The sequence below is a fragment of the Argiope bruennichi genome, chromosome 7 (genome assembly GCF_947563725.1).
Source record: "Argiope bruennichi chromosome 7, qqArgBrue1.1, whole genome shotgun sequence".
NCBI classification, from domain to species: Eukaryota; Metazoa; Arthropoda; class Arachnida; order Araneae; family Araneidae; genus Argiope; species Argiope bruennichi.
The window spans coordinates 72404873-72425332 of NC_079157.1; the positions used below are offsets into that span (position 1 = coordinate 72404873).

The window sequence follows — 20460 nt, forward strand, 5'->3', positions numbered from 1 at the left end:
CGCACGGAGAATATCAAGTCGATAGTCAATTTCACGCCAGGTAGCGACAAGCATGTCGGCATCCACACAGCCATTTGCGCACATTATGGCGATTAACAATGCCAGAAACATGAAAGGATGCTTCATCGGAGAACATTATGCTCTTCAGAAAATCAGCAGCATCTTCTATCCTCCTTAGCATATCTGTTGCAAAGGCCATCCTCCTAGGCCTATCGTTCGGTTCCAAAACTTGAACAATTTGAACTTTGTATGCATGCAGTCTTAATTTTTTCTTAATAACCTTGTACACCGTCGAAATTGGCATATCCAATTCTGTTGCCGCTGATCTCACAGATATTCTAGGATTGTGTAAAAATGTCTCTCTGACACGCTCAACATCAAAATCACTTGTGCAAGGACGTCTGGAACGTTTCTTATCTTCGATACTTCCAATTTCTAGAAAATTCTTTTTCCACCGCAAGATGCTGTTTCTGGATGGAGGATCTTTTTGGTAAATTCTTCTGAAATTTCTCTGTGCTTGCACTATCGATTTCATTTCTATGAACCACCATAAAATCTGTGCTTTCTCTTGTGGTGTACGCATTATCCTTAATATCCACTCGAATAAAACATCACATACAAAAGTACTACATAGAACAAACACATCAAAAGTAAACATAACATTGCAATAGTTGCCAAAAACAAAAGAGAGAAAAAGGCAATTAATAAGCAGACAATATTTAGAAAAGTACAGATATTTAGACTGGAAAATGAAATTATCTGAAAATAACCACAAGTGCAGACGATATTTACAAAAGTAAAAATAATCAAACCTGAAAAGGAAAATATATGAGTTATTCCATCAATAAATGCCATAGGTTTGTTTATATCTTTATTATTTTACGAGTTATTAAACATCAAAATGGGTCCGGGACTTTATAAACACCCTGTATTTTATTTATTTGGCTTCTTTTCTGGGGAAGCCATCATTCCTTCTGTTGTTTTGCTATGCCCTGCTATTTTGCTAAATGGAAAATTTTGTTGGCGACTGCATTTCATTCTTCGTATTTCCTTTATGTGAACCATACTATAATAGTTTAGACACATTGATACATTCATGTTGGCTGTCACTCAAGTTTATCTAAATGACCTAGATTTTAACATTTATTATTAATATTTTTCTAGTTTGAAGTTTTATGTATTTTTTGCGTATGACCTCAAAATCTCAAAGCAATATACATCAGATCAACGTTTACAAATGCTAATATAAATTTGCAGATAACAGGACAAATAATTTTTTTTGCTAATATTAAAATAAATTCCGCAAACGAATAAATAAATTTGTATGCAATACACATGGCTATGATATTTAAAATCAGCAAAAAGTATAAATAACTGCAAAATTAAACAAACACGGCAATTACCTCAAGATTCTAGACTTTTCTTTTAATCCAATACTGTGTTAAGTTTCTTTGGTATAATACAGGGTGTTAAAGAATTTCTGGTGCCTGTAATAAAAATCGCTGTAAAATATTTTGCGATGTAGGATTGAAGGATTCTCTGTGTTTGATTGTTTGATTAAAAGTTTTGTTAATAGCAAACATAACTGTAATTTTTTTAGTATTTTAAAAACGATGTAACAGCTAAAATATTGTAAATTAACTACATCATAAGACGTATAAATCTGATTTTAAAAAACTTTTGAGGTAAGCCTTTTATTCCTTTTGAAATTTCTTACTTTGTTGCAAAATTTTAATACTTTGATCTTAAAATAAATGTAAATTTAGAAATTAAGTAAAAAGTGAATATGAAGACTACAAATGTTCCTTTTCATTGTAAACTAATTGTATATTAATCTTAAATTAAAATAGTGATAAGCCTAAATCAATTAAAAGCATGAATGGATTTAATAAATACTGTCGTCATAAATGTGAGGGTTTTTTTTCCATTTAAAATGATTTCATCTTTTGTACTGTGATCACACTTTAATTGCATTAATTTTGTAAGCTTTACAGCAATAAACTTTTCATATGCATTATGTGTTGAGATGTCCGGTATAAGATATATATATATCCGGTATATGTCCGGTATAAGATAATATACTTTATGTTAAATGCATAAAGTATTTTAGTTTATACCGGAAGATTGAAATGGAAATCAGTAGAACATTTTTAAGTTTTCTCAGATTTTTAAAAAGTTTTCACAATCGAAACTAATTTTATCTGCAAAAGTGAAACACCCAAACTAAACCCTAGTATTAGTTCAGTCTTTTAAATTAACACCAATCTTTTATCTTGAAAACTTATGGCTTAATAATATTCAAGATTGGTTAATAGTTAGTTCTTTTTTTTATCTAAAGTTTTCAAGTTTTTCACTTAAGTCTTAATTAAATCTCTTTTTTTTTTCAGCTCCAGCTAAATTCGTGAAAGGTCTCAGCGATACCAGTGTAGCTTCCGGCCAAAATGCAGAATTTAACGTTACGATTGCTGGAAATCCAACGCCATCTCTTAAATGGTAAGCTCAACAGGTGAAATTTCTATGTCTAAAGCAGAAGTTTTGTGTAAATAATAAATCAAGTCAAAGATCAGTATTTCATAACTATCGTTCACCAATGTCATACAAGGTAATCGAAAACTAACCCTAGGTCCGTAATTTTATGTATTGGAAAGTAGGGAGGGAGGTAAAATCGTTTTAGATGAATATGTGAGAAAGTTCCATTGCGATCACTCTCTTTGTTATTTCTCATTGCTAAGGACTCTAGTCCACAAAATGATTATAGTAAAAAAAGATATATATATATATATATTTTGTTACGATAGTAAATCTCACCAAACAAAATCTTCTGTTTAGATTATTCGAAAAGTACTTTTACCATAATACAAGAAGGGAAAGCACAAGCAACTGTATTTGTTGTAATGTTAAATTTTTTTTAATTCAAAAACAAATTAAATTAATTTATCTAAAATGCAGCAAACACAAGTATTTATATTAACGCCATTAAATAATCAAAATAAATAAAGTTGAATTATTCTAAGGGTATTTATACAATTGTTTTTCTTTACAGAGTTAAAAACAGCATAATAGAATTTTAATTATTTAAGAAATGAAGCATCATAAACTTCGTTCTTCATGAAATTTTTTAGACTAAAATACTTTTCAACAGTCTATTTCAAAAACAAGATTACAAGCAAATTCTCTTCTTTAACGTACAATGCTCTTTTTAACTTACAATGTACAAATTCTCTTCTTTAACTTCTTTAACGTACAATGCTCAAACATGAAAAGCACATAACATGTAAAAGGTTAAAATTAATTTGAGTTATTTCTTTTCCGTCTTAGGTTAAAAGACGGAAAAGAAGTCAAAATTGACGACTCCCACATAGTGCAGCGAAAGAAAGGAGACACTTCATACACATTAACAATCAAGGAAACCACAACCGAAAACATAGGCGAATATTCCTGTGAAATCGTCAATGAATACGGAAAAGACACATCTAAAGGATCTTTGAGTATTAAAGGTAATATTAAGGAAAGTGTTTTTAGAAGTTTTTGTTATCTCACCACCCAGCAATAACTTAAATTATTAGTCCTTGTATTTTTTTATGATTTTATTTGAAAAGATAGATTTATGATTCCAAATTATTTCATGTGAGCTTCCATAATGATACAAATTGTATTAACTGGAGTTCTTAAAACAGGAAATGGTGTCTTTAATTTATTTTATTTCTAAATTAATTTTCAGAAAATTCTTCATAAAAACTAAATAAATCAAGGTACAATCTTAAAAATAAAGAAAGGTATGTGTAATTTAATGCTATATGCAGGGTATCTACGCTGATCATAGTCCAGATAATTTTTAATCCCTTAAAAATTCGCTTAAAAATAGATTTTTAAATAAAATTTAAAAAAAAATCATTTTAAAATATTTCTACAATAAATAAAAGTCTTCTTTCCTACGAAACATATTTGGTGGAATTTTTTGATATTTCTTTGTTATTTTTGACATGCATGAATTCTCTGATATTTTACATAAAAAAGCTAAACTGAAACTAAACGAATTTTGAAGTTTGAAAAATCTTAATTTTTAAAGATTTTTTTACCATTTCAACAGCTTATCTCGAGGCAGGTTCGCCAATCAACGGGCATTGCTTGCTGAGCCGTCCATTGATTGATATAAAGTAATTTTATTCACTTTTAATCGCAGAAGCGAGCAACTTTTTTTGTTTAAAATATTAACATGTCAAAAATATTTTATTAAAATATTGCTAAAAAAATTAGACAAATGTATATAAAATTAGACAAGTTACACAAGTTTTTTTTAAATGTGTACAATTTACTGATCAAATACTGTACCAATTTTTAAAATTTAAAATATCTCTGATATTTAGTGTCTCTAATATTTAGTCTAAATGATATTTAGTGTCTAATATCATAAAGAGTAAACAGATCATCAGTGCCTTTTCTTAATTGGAAGTATATACCTACCTCTATTGATTGAAAATTAGCTATTCAGTTAGAATTAGAGTGAGTACCTTGTAGATATTACACAGAAATTCAATATTATCCCCTAGTTTTCTTCTTACTTTTCAGTTTCAGTTATAAAATTATTTATTGAAATCATAATTTTTTTGCAATTTCTACATTTATCTAAATCTCTAATTTATATGAAACTTGGTATAAATCGCCTTATTAAACATTTTATTTGTTTTAACTTGAAAACATCCTTTCGGAACTATATCTTTTAATTTAAAATTGCCACTTAAAGTCAAATTATTTGGTTTTTCCTTCAGTTTTTTTTCAATCCAAATATACGATTCTATACTCTTGTTTTCAGAGAAACTCGGATTCAAGAAAGGATTGAAAGATGTTGAAGTTTTAGAAGGAGAAGATATCGAATTGAAAGTCAATATTTCTGGAACTCCGAAACCCACTGTGAAATGGTATTAGTATAATACAGAATAAACTAACAAATTCAAAATTATTTTCATTTTTAATTTGAATTTTGAATCGTTGTTTTAATCACTTATTTTTCTTTCAATCAAAGGACCTTGTTTTTATTTTTGAGAAATAAATTGTACTGAATATTCTTTCCAGTTAAAAAATAAAAATGTTTCTACGTTAATATTTTTTTTTATTAAGGGCGCAGAATGCATTTAAGATTTGATGTTTACATCATATATTCTTATCACACAAAATTTATTATAAATTTTAAATAGAAAATTGTGAATTAAAACTTTTCGATTCAAAATTAAAAAGTAGGTTGAATGCTATTTAGTAACCCTGTATGTTCCATAAAATTTTACTGAAATTTCAGAAATTCTAAAATCAAAAGTGATGACATGTGTTATTATCAGATGAATGATTTTGATGGTTATAATACTATTGAGTGAAACAATAATATAACAATGATGTCTTGATCAAAATTCTGTAATAGACAATATTTTGCCATTTTAGATAAATTATTCAATAAACATACCCACTAGCCTATGCATTGTAAGCATATGTACTGTTTTTTACTGTGTATAGTTCATGTATGTTTTATATTCTACATGTTTGTTATACAGTACACTCCCGCGTATCCGATTCGCGACTATACGGCTGCTTTCGTCCTATCCGGCTTAGTTTTCATTTATCGTAATTAAATGAGGAAGGCTAGGCGTTACATTGGCAACAGTGGAAGCAGGCGTCCGGATCCTCCTACTAGTCGTGTACAAAATACAAGTTGTGACAGAAAAGAGCAGCGTTCTTCTCTTTGCCCATTGTTTCGTTAGTTTTATTTATACCTCAACTGTTGCCTCTGTTCCTGATTATAACTACACAGTACGTACAGTAATAGTATGTGTACGTGTTTTTTAATTGTACTACAATGAAGATTTTAAAACAAGTGATAAACGAGAAAAAGTTGTAGTGACTATGGAGGAGAAATTATATTTACGTGCTATACAGCGACTAGACTCTGGTGCAACCGCAAAAAATATAGCTTCAGAAATTGAAGTTGGGAAAAGTACAGTGGTGGACTGGAAAAAAAATCGAGTATAAATTGAAAAGAGGTTTGTTGCACAAGCTAGTTGAAGTAGAATAAAAGAAAAACCATGTTGAAAGGTAAACATAGAGAAGTTGAGAAAGCTTATTTTGTGGCACGAACACTTAAGAGGAAGTGAGAAAATACTTATTATAATTGTGAATATTGTTATAAAACCCTTGTCTTCTGGTATTGATGAGCAAAGAAATTTGTTCATAGATCTCCGGCTATTTTGTTATCCGGCCTACCCTTCCGCCACATTAGGTCGGATACTCAGGAGTGCACTGCATATATTTTAAATCTAAAACATAAGCACTGGTATATTTGTACATGATGATTATTAAATTCTATATCTATACAGCGAAATAAATAAATAATGCTGTAAAATAAAAACGAATGTTTTGAAAAATATTTTTTTACTTTTGTTACAGGTCTAAGGATGGCAGCGACTTGACCATCGATGGCGAACACGTTGAACTAAGGAAGGAAGAAGCGGACGACTCCCTAACAGTTATTGTCCATAAGTGCACCACAGAGGACAGTGGAACATATAAATGCACCATCACTAATTCAGAAGGCTCGGAAACTACCAAAAGTGAAGTGAAGGTCAAAGGTAAGGCTCTTACCTTTCTTTCTAATATGTACCATTAAAGTATTGTGGATCATGATTTTTTTTTTTTTTTTGATAAATCAAGAAATGTAGAAAATCAGACACATCGATTATTATGATAGGATTTTATGTGTTTACCAAGTATTTTGTTGATTGCATTTTCGTGTTGCTGCTACCTCTGAGAATATCGGATGATTTTAAAAACCTATCCCGCTATATCAGACCGTACCTATAATACCGTTCATAGGAACGGAATTTGAAAACGTATTTTGAAGTATGCGCTCAATAATCATAGGAAAAACAACAGTTAAACTCTAACAATTACGGTTAGAATGACAAAAATTTCAAAATTTTTAAATGGCAACACCAATTTTTTTAAAAATTGAAATGTGTCATCCATAGCAAAAAACAATAAATAGCGTTAGAAAGGTACTTGTAGCATGAAAATCACCAGCGCTAGACAGACTAAAAATAAAAAAAACTAATAACAGCATAGAAGCAACAGAAAGCAAAATAACTTATTGTGTTTCATAAATTTTCTTTGCATACTACGGTAGATGGTGCCTAAAACCAAAATAGGTGCCATGCTGAAAGAAATCTGTTGAACTTCACGTCTTTGGTAGGCACCCAACGGTTGTATTTTCTTCTCTTCTTAGTCTGTCTATCGCTGGAGATTTTTCCTGCTTCAGGTACCAGCATAATGCTATTTATAGTTTTATACAATTTTAAACACCATTCTCATAAAAAAAATTGGTATTGTCATTTAAAAAATTTCAAATTTTGTCACTGTAACCATAACTGTAAGAGTTTGTTGTTTTTCAAATGATTCTTGAATGTATACCTCAAAATATCTTAAATCATTCTGTTCTTGTGAATGCTATGTTAGTTATGGTCTCATATCTCGGGATAGTATTTTTTTATATATATAATCGCCCTTTATGTTACATTTAATCTTCTTCAGAATCTTTCTTATGATCATAAATAGATAATTTTGATCTTTAAAGTAAAAATAGATTAAATTTATTGAAAACTAAACTAAGATTAATCTCATTACGAACACCTTATCGTACTTTTCAATAGCTCGGAAGGAAAATAGAAGAGATATTTTGAACAATTTATTTGCCGTAAAAAATATTCTCAATTTAAATTTCATCGGAACTATGCTTTACAGCAAGATTTAGTCATTGTAAAATATAGTTTAATACATTGGAGCACCATTTGTGGTACATGATATTTTAATGCTTAAGTCAGCGTGAAGAAAAAAAATGTTAAATTTTATCTTGGCAGAAAAATTAAATATATACTATTGAATATAAGAAACCAAATCTCAGATTGTTTAGATTTTGTTTTCTGACAAATATGTACAATTTAAAATTCTATTCGTTTTTCTCCAGAGGATATTCAGGCTCCAACTTTCAAGAAGCAGTTAAAAGACATGACCGTTACGGAAGGCGAGACAGTTGAATTTTCAGTGAAATTCTCCGGAAAACCACAAGTGAAATGGTAAATTACTTGATTTTTATTCAATACCTACTTCTATTATTTATAGTATTTTGGAAAAATTATGCTTATACATTTAAATAGAAAAAAATATTAAGAAAAAATTCTCAAATAGCTTTTTTTCTTAAACGGGTTATTTTATTTATGGCGATTCCAGAATTTTTATAATAACAATTTTATATATTATTTTCTTTATTAATATCGTATTTTCTCAATTAGTAAAATCTAAATAGGATTTTTTTTATTGAATTTTACAATCTCATACTTAGTTTATGCTAGCACATATTTATCTTTAAAATCCACATCAGCCTATTCACTCAAATGCTTTAAAGTTGTTTTTTTTTAAATATCAAAGGAAAAAACACTGTTTGAAATTCAATAATTATTTTTAAAATATGATGTTTAAAAATTGAACCATCCTATTATAGTGAATAAAAAATTTATTGATAAAATGGACTAAACATACGAACAAGCATTTCCAAGGTGCACATTTTCTCAATATTACCTAATCCCTGTGAAAATTGGTTGTGGTAATGATGCGTTCATTTATAAAATTTTGAAAATGAATATTTTTGATATAATCTAGGATTTTCCACGGAAACGTTCCCCGCTTTTATTTTCATAACGACCATAATCATTATGGATTCACACCCCTATCACATATTTTTTACAATGCTAAGATAAATAAGTCAGAAAATAACATAACATAATTTAACATAACATAGTAATAACTTTGTAACCTAGATACGTTCATTGTTGACTGCATTTTGTTATCAAATTTTGTTTACCAAATGGTTTTATTTATTTATTAGTGTGAACTTATTTATTTCACACCAATAAACTGCTTTTATTAAGTCTTAAGATTAGTGTCCAGTTTTTCGACAAGCATGGCAAAATCATAGCAACCTTCCAAAAAAAATCTCCACATTTGATGGTTACAAGGAAAGTTAATGAAGCGTATAAGTGTTGCCATATTTAATGAGATATTGTCAAAAAAAGTCTCAACTTTGACGACATGATATTATTTTTAAGTAGAGCACTTTACTCTTTTGTTTATGCCTATTACTATTTTGTAATAACATTTTTTTTATTGGTTACTGTTATATAGTAAATTTTGGAGGAATATTTTTTCTATCTGCTTTTAAAGTTAAATTATTTTAAAATTTTAAATTTCCTTTTCTTAAATATTAAAAAATTAAATACTTTCCCTACTACAAATGTGATTTAGAATAATAAATTAATTCTAATTTTTAATTTATATATTGGCTGAGGAATTTAATTGTTTTATTAATTATTAACATCTTTTGGTAATAAGGCTGTGTTTTCACCTATTTAGTATTTATATGCGATTCAACTAAAGTTACAGACGATTTATATTTCAAATTTTATTAGCACATACAGGATAAATTTTTACAATTGCTTTAAAGTTATAATAACTTTTGGTTGATTGTGCATTAATCTCATGACACCTACAAGTTGTTAGTCTCATAATCGTTGCTTAATCAATCAATGACTGTAGGACCAAAGGCGATGCTGAGTTAAAGATAGACAGCAAACATTTCGAGTACAAAAAGGAAGAAGCTGAAGACTCGTTGACTCTCGTTCTTCACAATGCTCAACCTGAAGACAGCGGAAAGTATTCCTGTATCATAACAAATTCAGCTGGATCTGCTACCACGACGAGCAATGTAACAGTCTCCGGTAAGCTCATGAAATTTTTAGTAGATTTATAACTTGTTATTTTCGTCTGTACTTCAAACTTCGAACATCAATTTTTCTGAACAACCGTGGATGGAAACTTTGAATTATTCTGTGATTATTTAATAAATAATTCTATAAAGTTCTAAAGAAGAACTGAAAACACAAAAGCATAAAGAATCAAGAACTAAAGCTTTTTATTTTTTTTTATAAAATAACGAAGATTTAACTTAAAAAAGAAAAGAAAAGAAACTCGTCACGAATTAACGATTTTGAGCCGAAACGATTTAATTTTTCACTTCGCCAAATATTATTTTAAAAAAGCTGCTTGATACTGATAATAAAAATAGAAAGAGTTTAATTTAATCAGAAAAATCTTCAACAACAAACGTATTGCTAAGTAAATTCTATGATGCAGCCATTTCAGAAGACAGTAATAAATATTAACAGTAATAAATATACAGTAATAAATAAGGAAAATGCTGCTACTAATAATAATTCCATGATTAGATTTGACTAAACGTTATTTTAGGCTTCTTATATTACAATATAATCTGTATGATATTAAGATAGAATAACCAAAAACGAACTTAATAGATAAGATGAGAGAAATTAAATCATAGTAATAGTCATAATATGAGAGAATTCGCTTCCAAATATAATTCAATTTAATTCTGTACAATCCCAAAATCGGTATTTTAAAAAATTCTGAATGAAGATTTTAAAAAAATGCATTCTTCTCCAAAAATGCTGACTTGTCCGTGTACCATAAATAATAAACAGCTACATTATAAAGTATTTTAATTGCAAAAATCTGCACCTTAGAGGCTGTAAACATCAAATGAAGTAACTTTTTTCTAATTGGAAAAAACTTATAACTGCTGAAACCATTTAATACCAATATCAAATCAAGATTTAATTCCATTTAAAGCTTTTAATTATTAATCAGTATATTAATTTAGTTAATAAATGAATTCACAGAGATGGCACAGTTTAAAAATGTAATCAAAAAATATTTCTTAGATATATTCATACGTAATATCCATACGAGCCCGCTTTTAGATTCCATATATAACAATGAATTTTAAAATGTATTAAAAAATAAATAGTAGGACATAATAAAAATAAGAGGGTTTTAAATGAAATTTTATTATTGTAGTAAATGGTAGAAAATATTTTTTTGGCGAAATTCAGACATTTTAATGAAGTTATGACATAATGATAAGAAAGAAATAATTCGATGATCATTAAAAGACAAAATACGATATAAAGTGCATTAAATTTCTAGTTTTCTAAAAATATTTCCTTCAGAATCTTACGGTTTCACTGTTTCGTTTTGACATCGATTTTTTTAATAAAAAATTAGGAAGTTAAGAATATTATAAAAGGGAAATAATTAAAATAATGTGTTTAGAATACGATTACTGGTGCAAATTAAAATATTTAATATTTTAGAAGAATAATAACTATATAAATTATGTACGAATTAGAATATTTATTATTAGACTCCTAGAATGATAATAGAAGGAAATTTTCTTCAGTGTGAAATTTTATATGACTATTTAGAATATGGATACAGAATTACAGGGAATGGCCAGTTTGATATATTGGTTTTGCATAAACATTTTTTTTTCCAACGTAACTGTTGTCAAGTATTGGAAAACTTTTTTTACACTTAATCTTTTTTTCTATCCACAAGAAGTATTATAAAAAATAAAGACTAAAATCTAGGAAATAATAAAATGAAAAACTTATTTATGAAAACTCATTTGTAACAGTGTATTGAATTTTTTTTTTATTTAAAAGTATATAAAACAAAACAAAAATCGCAAAAGCATGAGGCACAATTAATAGCATATGAAACAAAAGGAATCCTAATCATTCATTATGTAAAAATTACAAAACACTATAAATATGGATACAATTCCATTATGCATAGAGTATTTCTATCTGCTTCCCATGTTTTTGTGATTTTTGTTTTGATTCTAAGAGGGGGGGGGTGTCTTGTTCTTTTGATAATATATATATATATATATATATATATATATATATTTTAATATACTAATGTGAGCATTTTCAAATAAGTTTTTATATTAATTATAATAAATCTAAGCATATTTTAATTTTTGTAAAATAATTGCGATTTTTTTTAAATTTATTCTTTTTGTTTATTTTTATATTTTTCTTTTCAAAGCTGAAGAAAAAGCACCCACATTCCAAAAGGGACTCAAAGACCAATCTGTAAAAGAAGAAGAAACGGTCAGTTTCAATGTGAAATTTACGGGAAAGCCCAAACCAACAACCAAGTGGTAAGCATTTCCTTTTTTAACACACAATGTATCAAATTTCTAAAAAATAATATCCAACATATTTATACACCACATCATTCATTGATGAAAAGCACAATTTTCACGTCTTACATGATTTTTACATGATGTTATATAAAATGTTTATTTAATTGTGAGTTTTGGATTTTCTTTATTTTCTCTCCCTCCCCCTGCTGTTTTTTACCTTAAGGGAGGGGGGTTCTCTTTTCAAATCCCCAAAGCTTTCCCATATACTTGCAAATAAATATACTAGGGTATTATAAGCCGCCAGCCATTTACGAACAATTGCTATGAAAAAGCCTATTAGCGTGCTATCTGGCGATTAATCGCTAAAATGCGGTTAATAAAGAATAATAGAATGCGTATTGTGGGGACACCTTTTTTCAGTACGTTTAAAACCAAAATTTGACAGAGAACAATTGTAGTCAAAACATCACATACCAGATTTTATAAATTTAAGTAATTGCATTTTTATGTCATTGCGTTTACATAATTATGAAAGTACAAGCTGAAACACTGAACCCACTGAAGAATTTAGTTTCGAATCTAAAAAAAGTCTACACTTTAGATGTTAAATCTGTGTCCCAAATTTTATCTAGATCTCTTAGTCTTGCATTATCGTGTCAACTTGTAATAGGATAGTCAGACATGCAGATTTTCTCTGAATAAATTTCGTTCAAAATTTGACAGAAATCCCGATATTTGATGTAAAGACCTTTACCAAATTTCATACATCTAGCTTAAGGAGTTCTCAGACAGAAATAATTTTTAAAAAGTGTCTTTCGGGCGCAGAAAGGTCTGAAGCCTGGAAACTCATCAAAATCTCGAGTTCGAAATTTTTGATGACAATATTTCCACTATGCTTCATATGTGGGAAAGTAAAAATTATTAATTAATATTCATTAATAAGCAGTGATATATTTATTTTTAGGCATAGAGCACTAATATGTCACTGATTATGAACCGTTAAGCTGTAAAAAGTATTTATACAAAAGAAAATCATCTCATCAGATGTTTGAAAAATTAAATAAAAATAGAACGTTCCCGATCAGAAATAAAGAAATATAGACAGAGAAAGAAAATTTAAACTATTATTAACGAATTAATTCATAGTAGTTCATCTGTAGTATTAATATCTCTTTTAAAATTCTCTGACAGTAATTTTATATGTTTTTCACATAGAGAATAACAGTATTTGTATGAATTCATTAAAATTTTAGATATATTTCTCAGTTCTTCTAATTATTATAAACAAAAATTTTAAAAATATATAATGAGAAAGTTTAGAGACAAAATTCTCTTAAAATTTATCCTTAGTTAGTGAAACACTTTATAGGTTTTTAAAAAAATTCAATTGCAAATCATATTTAAAAATAAACCTACTGCTTTTCTCTGTATTTCCTATACCCTAAAATTTCTAAATTTTAATATTTATAAAGATTGTGCCCTTTGAGGAAGTTTATTAATTTTCTATACGTTATTTCGTTTTACTAATTCAAAGATTTTCTTTCTTTCTTTCTTCTTTTTCTTTTCTTTCTTTCTTTCTTTCATTTTTTTTTCAAAAATCAACAGCATGTTCCCTTTTTCTTAGTTAAGCCTACAGTATTCACTCCTATACGCAGAAAAAAAAAGGTATTATTAAAGTCTTATGTAGAATTACTTTTGCTTTTAGCTGGTTTTTAATTTTAAATTTAATTTTAATTTTAAATTGCGTTCTAAGTCCATAACCATGGATAGCTTATTTTTTATTTTAATGTTTGTCATTTATTCTTCAGATCATTAAATTCGACATTTAAATTGTTTTGTAATCTCAGAAGAATAATTATTGATCATCAGAAGGAACATATCCATAGTTTTATTATTCATAAGTTCTTTGCAATAATTTAAATATTATTTTATCCTTAAATTGCAAAATATAACATTATTTTATTCATCCCTGACTATACCTTAAACTGAATTTATTCGCAGATGGCGGATATCTTGAATAAAGTGATTTTTTTTTTAATTTTATAAATGAGTTTAAAATTGTTACATTTTTATACAGGGATAAAGATGGTGCCGAGCTGACCATCGACAATAAACATTTTGAACTTCGCTACGAAGAGGCAGACGATTCCTTGACTTTGGTCTTGAACAAGGCAACGAAGGAAGATGCAGGAAAATACACTTGCACTATCTCGAATTCAGTTGGATCTGAAAAAACTTCTAGCAAATTAGAAGTAAAAGGTATGCATCTTTTTTTTAAATAATTTTAATAGTATCAATATAATTAAATCATAAAATGTCACTGGAAAAAACAAACATAACACATACTATAATTCTCGTTGGTACAAAATGTAATTCCTAAAATTCCATATAAATTCATTGTTGATATTTTAATGAACTGAGATCTTTAATTTTTCATATTTGGTTCAAAAGATTTGTATTTAACTTTGACACTTTACTAAAGATCGCATCTGATTCTCTTTGAGTTTATTTATGTAAACAGCGCATGGGTTTACTTATGTTGGCGATAAATCTCTTGTTGTCGTAGGAAATATCGCCATTTTTATCTGTCGTAGTCTTAGAAATTTTAAAAATCCTTGCATTTCAAAAGGTTTGAAGAAAATTATATTTAGACTTAAATTAAACAGAAAAAGAAAATGGTTGTTCTATATTTAATTAAATGATATTTTAGAACTGGAGAATTGAATCAATTGATATTATGTCAAATATTTAAATTTATTTAAAGATTTATATCTACTTGTGAATTCTTCAAAAACTTCTGGATTAATTATATCTTTTTAATTTAACTAAGCACAATTTTAAAAATGGAAAGTACGAGGGGTGACCCAAAAAAAAAGTTTACAAGGAAAAATGCTTTATTAACAATAGACTCAGGATACAAATCGTAAGTAAGAGACTTATGTGGTGGTCACTTCTCTACATAATCACAAACCTGTTGAGGCATTTATCACACCACTGGTCCATTTTGTTTAACCCGTCTTGGTAATAATCAGGTCCTTGACTATTGAGCAAGTTCTCGGCACCTTTTTGAACATCACCATCTGATATGAACCTTATTTTGGATAAATGTTTCTTCAATGCCGCGAAAAGGAAATATTCACTGGGAGCCAAATCGGGACTGTATGGGGGGGGTGACTCCTTTCCTCCCACATATACGTTTCCAGCAATCTCTCTGCCCGCTTCAAAAGAACGACAACATTTCGCCACCTGTTTTCTACTCATTTCTTCGCCTCCGTACACTTCAACGATTTGTCTGTGAATGTCCGATGGAGACACATTCTTGGCCCATAGAAATCGTATCACGGCTGGCACCTCTGTGCGGGACAACTTCTCTAGACGTCTTGCCATTACTGTCGCTGTTTCAGATCTCAGTACTAACACTATCTGCTCGAACGACCGGTCTAAGACAATTAGCGCCATCTGTCTCCACTCTGAGTAACAATAGTCCGATCCACAATTTTTACTTTCCAAATACTGCTGCTTGTAAACTTTTTTTTTTTTTGGATAACCCCTCGTATAATTTTTATCTTTAATGTTATTTTTTACAAGTAAAAATAAAAAAAGTATTAAAATAATGAATGTTTTTTTTTCTTTTTTAAAGCTGATGAACAGGCCCCTACATTCCAGAAAGGACTCAAAGATCAAACTGTAAAAGAGAATGAGACAGTTAACTTCAATATAAAATTTACTGGAAAGCCTAAACCAACTGCTAAGTGGTAAGTATCCTTCATTTTGTTTGTCGCTTTTTATAATAAATAGCCACTTTAATATATCAGAATTTATTTGCACTGTGGCACTGAAACATATTTCAGATTTACCCAAATTTTTTGTAATGCTCAGAAGAAAACAGAAAAAAATTTGAGTTATACACATACTAACGTGTGATGTGTAATGTTAGTGTGTATATTAGTATAAATTCTAATATACACACTAGTGTGTGTTTGTGTGTGTGTGTGTAAAACATTTTTCGAAGAAATAGACGTAGAGTTCCTTAACAATTTTTATTTTTCGTCATTTTTAAAGAAATAGCTCAATTTTTATTTGTTATCAAGATTTCTTTTTAAAAACGAGTACCAGACGATGCAGCATACCAAATTGGAAATAATGCAAGAAATAGGCAAAAATAGCAAGAAAAATAGGCCGTTATATAGTATGTTGAACTTATATAGTTTTAGAAAGGAATTTGCCGACGTAGCATTTTGGTTATGTGGGAAAATAGTTACCTGCACCACTTAGAAGGTGAAGTTACAGAAAAGACGTTCGAGTAATTAGCAAATTATTTTTAGAAAATAGATTAATTAGAAATTATTATAATATATATAGATAGATGTATGCTTGCAAGTTTGTTCAGTTCTCTAGTTACGATTGTTTTTTTAAGCTATCTCATTAAATCCCCTTATTTTTATCCTAATTCATATGCAGTGCTTATATATAAGTTTAAACATTTCCATAAATAGAAGAAATTGCTATTTTCTTCCTTAAAGCTAAAGTGGCAGGAAAAGTAGAGCGAATTAAGTGAAATATAATTTTTTACAGTATCAGTTTTTGCAGTATTTACAATATTTTAGCTATTTATTCTTTTGTACAAAAAATTGAATTTCATCCCTAAATGAAAATTTGTGTCACAAAGAATATTCAAATTATAATATTTATTTTATTTGGTGATATAACTATCTAATGACTGATTTTTTGTGCAAAAGAGCTGATATAAAACAATTTTTTTTTATGTTTGTCATTATGCATTTAATTCTCGATTTTGTCATTATGCATTTAATTTGCTCTTGTATGCCAGATTCCTATGTTATTTTTTTCATATTCACTTAATCCGCTTTAAACAACCTTGAATTAAATTATGACTTTTTTCAATATTCAGGGACAAAGACGGTGCTGAATTGACCATTGATAATAAGCACTTTGAACTGCGCTACGAAGAAGCAGAAGATTCCTTGACTTTAGTCTTGAACAAGGCCACAAAAGATGATGCTGGCAAATACACCTGCACTATTTCCAATTCTGCCGGTTCCGAGAAGACATCTAGTAAATTAGAAGTAACAGGTAAAATTATGCTAAAATAATTATTGCTGGAATGAAAAAAAAACACGAAAAATTATTTTATCAATATTAAATTGCATCACATTATGACATTGTCTCTTATGCCAATTATTATGAAATATTTGTCCGCCGTTTTCATATATATTTCTGCATTTTTTTTTTTTATTTAAACAGAAACAGAAAAGGCCCCAAAGATTATTAAGAAGTTGAAAAATATTACCACTATAGAAGAAGAGACTATAGAACTCACTGTTGAATACGATGGTGTTCCAAAGCCTGAAACAAAATGGTATTTATTTTATAATACTTATTTTCTGAAAAGTGTATGTACAAATAAAAAGAATGAAGTTCAAAGTATTAAATTTGAATTGATAAATTGAAACTGTCAGCATATCCTTGGTGCTGTTTTGTAGCTTTAAGTGAGAACAATTCCGTATTAATGCCATCTACGATTGAATATGTTTGAATAACATTGTTTTCTCTGTAATTTGTAATAACGTTATTCTATTGTAGCTTTAAGTGAGAACAATTCCGTATTAATGTCATCTACGATTGAATATGTTTGAATAACATTGTTTTCTCTGTAATTTGTAATAACGTTATTCTATTGTAGCTTTAAGTGAGAACAATTCCGTATTAATGTCATCTACGATTGAATATGTTTGAATAACATTGTTTTCTCTGTAATTTGTAATAATGTTATTCTATTGTAGCTTTAAATGAGAACAATTCCGTATTAATGCCATCTACGATTGAATATTTTTGAGTAGCATTGTTTTCTCTGTAATTTGTAATAAGTTATTCTATTAAATATAAATTAATAATGTTCACTGCTTTCAACAATATGCAAATCTTACTTGAATTCTACCACAGAATGTGAATTTTTTTTTTCGAATATTGATTCTTAATATTCATTCAAAAAAAAGTTTCTCTACATAATTAACTTATCAATATTTTTTATAAGCAGAAATTGTCAGTATAATATCAAATGAACAATTGGACATCTTGATAGAATTGCTGATATTATATGTTTATTTTCAAGATACAATCGGCAGCTGGAATGACCGTTTTATTAAAATAGAAAGATTTCAAAACAAATTCAAACTTTCACATTCATAGATAACTCAACTAAAAATAAGAATATGTGTGGATAAATTGTCTACTATTCGTCGAAAAAGTTTTTTTTTAACAAAAAAGGAGCAGTTTAATACATGTGCAGTTACTTGCAACTTTTTGAAGGCTTTTTATTATTTCGTTTATTTTTATTAGGACCTTGTATTTTGTCTAATGACTAGGTAATTCTTAATAATTTTTATTTAATAACTAGGTAATTCTTAATAATTCTTGTCTAATAACTAGATAATTCTTAATAATTCTTCTCTAATAACTAGGTAATTATTAATAATTCTTTTCTAATAACTAGGTAAGTTTTAATAATTCTTGTATAATAACTAGGTAATTCTTAATAATTCTTCTCTAATAATTAGGTAATTCTAAATAATTCTTCTCTAATAACTAGGTAACTCTTAATAATTCTCGTCTAATAACTAAGTAGGTCTTAATAATTCTTGTCTAATAACAAGATAATTCTTAGTTGCTTAATTAATACCTAAAAAGATTTATTAACTTTTAGGACATTTATTTTGATATTTTACACAGTTTAGAATTTTTTTTATCTGATGATGTGATTGTTAATATACACATCGGGTCTTTTTTTTCTTCTTAAATCTGAAATTTGTTATTTTTTAAATGAAAAACTAAACAAAATACAACGGACAAATAATACAAAATACAAAAAAAATAACAAAATTTGCATCAAATTTATTTTTATAAAAACTTTTAGGAAAAAAGATGGTAAAGATATAGTCATTGACGATGATCACTATGAACTCACCACAGAAGACAAATCAGAAACCCTGACCATCAATGACGTCACTAAAGAAGATGCAGGGGATTATTCCTGCACGATTACCAACTCCGCTGGTTCGGACACAACAACGTCAACGGTGACTGTTAAAGGTACATACAGTTTACTAAATCAACAATTTTACTAATGATTCCTTATTTAAATATATTAGAAAGGATTTTTTCGGAGCAGTAATTCTTCTACCATTGTTTACTTAAAAATATTTTTTTTTTCGAATTTTACAAACTTTTGTATTTTGCAAAAAATAAATAAATAAAAAATTATAATTTGTTTATATCTTACCGTAAATTTCTAATTTTATATATATATATATATATATATATATATATATATATATATATATATATATATATATATATATATATATATATATATATATATATATATATATTCGAATTTTACAAAATTTTTGTACTTTGCAAATATATATATATAATTTGTCTATATCTTACTGTAAATTTTTTTTAAAAAATTTACTTTTGCTAATTTTTACAAAGAATTTAAAATGATTGAATCATTGTGAAGAAACCCGGAAACATCAGATTATCAAGTTTTAAGTTTGAACCTTGTTCTTCTATACTCATTTAAATTCAAAATTTGCCAGGAATCAATGAATCAAGGATGAAATAATATCACTTTTACCATCAATGTTTAATCTGTGATTATCGTATCATTTATTAGAAAAAAGCGAAAGGAAAAAAAGCGAAATTGAACTTGCACCTTTCTCCTCATCAATTCAAATGTTTTTTATGTCATTTTTTAAAATTTGTTATAAAATGTAAAAATAAATTTTTCATATAATTTTTTTAAAATTTATAATTATTAAGTTTCCTAAAATGATTTGAAAAGAATGATTTTTTTATGAAGAAGAAGCTAAAATATATTTTTATATTCTTTTCTAAAATAAAGTAGTCCGAAATTATTAGTTAAATTATTTTTAAGTATTTTTTAATCGAATTCTTTTCTTATTTTTTTCATCAATTTGCTGTTACTAATTTTTTTCCCTCAATCTTTACTCATTTCTTATTTTCAAGGAGGAAATAGATATAAGAAGATTTTTTATATTGTTTAGAGGGCACTTAAAATTCCTTATTAGAAAACTATTTTTAACTACAAAATTACTTATTTTACTTAAATTACTATCTATTACCAATATATTTAATTAAGCCTAAAGTTATCTAAACTCTAACCCATTTATTTTATAATATAAACTTTTAAAAAAATCATGATTGAATAATGTTTTTGTAGTTCGGTTTTTATAGTTCTATGTATTTAGTTATAATTTCAATTGAATCATAGATATATTTTAGTTTTATTTTCAACTCTCTTTCAAAACCTT

General features: G+C 27.6%; 1 protein-coding gene across 5 annotated transcripts in view; it reads left to right on the forward strand.

Moving 5' to 3' along the window:
* Nucleotides 1–20460, forward strand: part of LOC129974984 (obscurin-like) — a 236724-nt gene that overhangs the window by 104355 nt on the left and 111909 nt on the right. For all 5 annotated transcript variants that reach the window (XM_056087826.1, XM_056087825.1, XM_056087828.1 and 2 more), the window contains 12 exons: nucleotides 2388–2493; nucleotides 3319–3497; nucleotides 4814–4919; nucleotides 6433–6614; nucleotides 8006–8114; nucleotides 9631–9812; nucleotides 12004–12118; nucleotides 14181–14362; nucleotides 15744–15858; nucleotides 17016–17197; nucleotides 17369–17483; nucleotides 19038–19213. In XM_056087826.1, coding sequence (XP_055943801.1) covers nucleotides 2388–2493; nucleotides 3319–3497; nucleotides 4814–4919; nucleotides 6433–6614; nucleotides 8006–8114; nucleotides 9631–9812; nucleotides 12004–12118; nucleotides 14181–14362; nucleotides 15744–15858; nucleotides 17016–17197; nucleotides 17369–17483; nucleotides 19038–19213 — 1749 coding nt within the window. The remainder of the gene's footprint in view (nucleotides 1–2387; nucleotides 2494–3318; nucleotides 3498–4813; nucleotides 4920–6432; nucleotides 6615–8005; nucleotides 8115–9630; nucleotides 9813–12003; nucleotides 12119–14180; nucleotides 14363–15743; nucleotides 15859–17015; nucleotides 17198–17368; nucleotides 17484–19037; nucleotides 19214–20460) is intronic.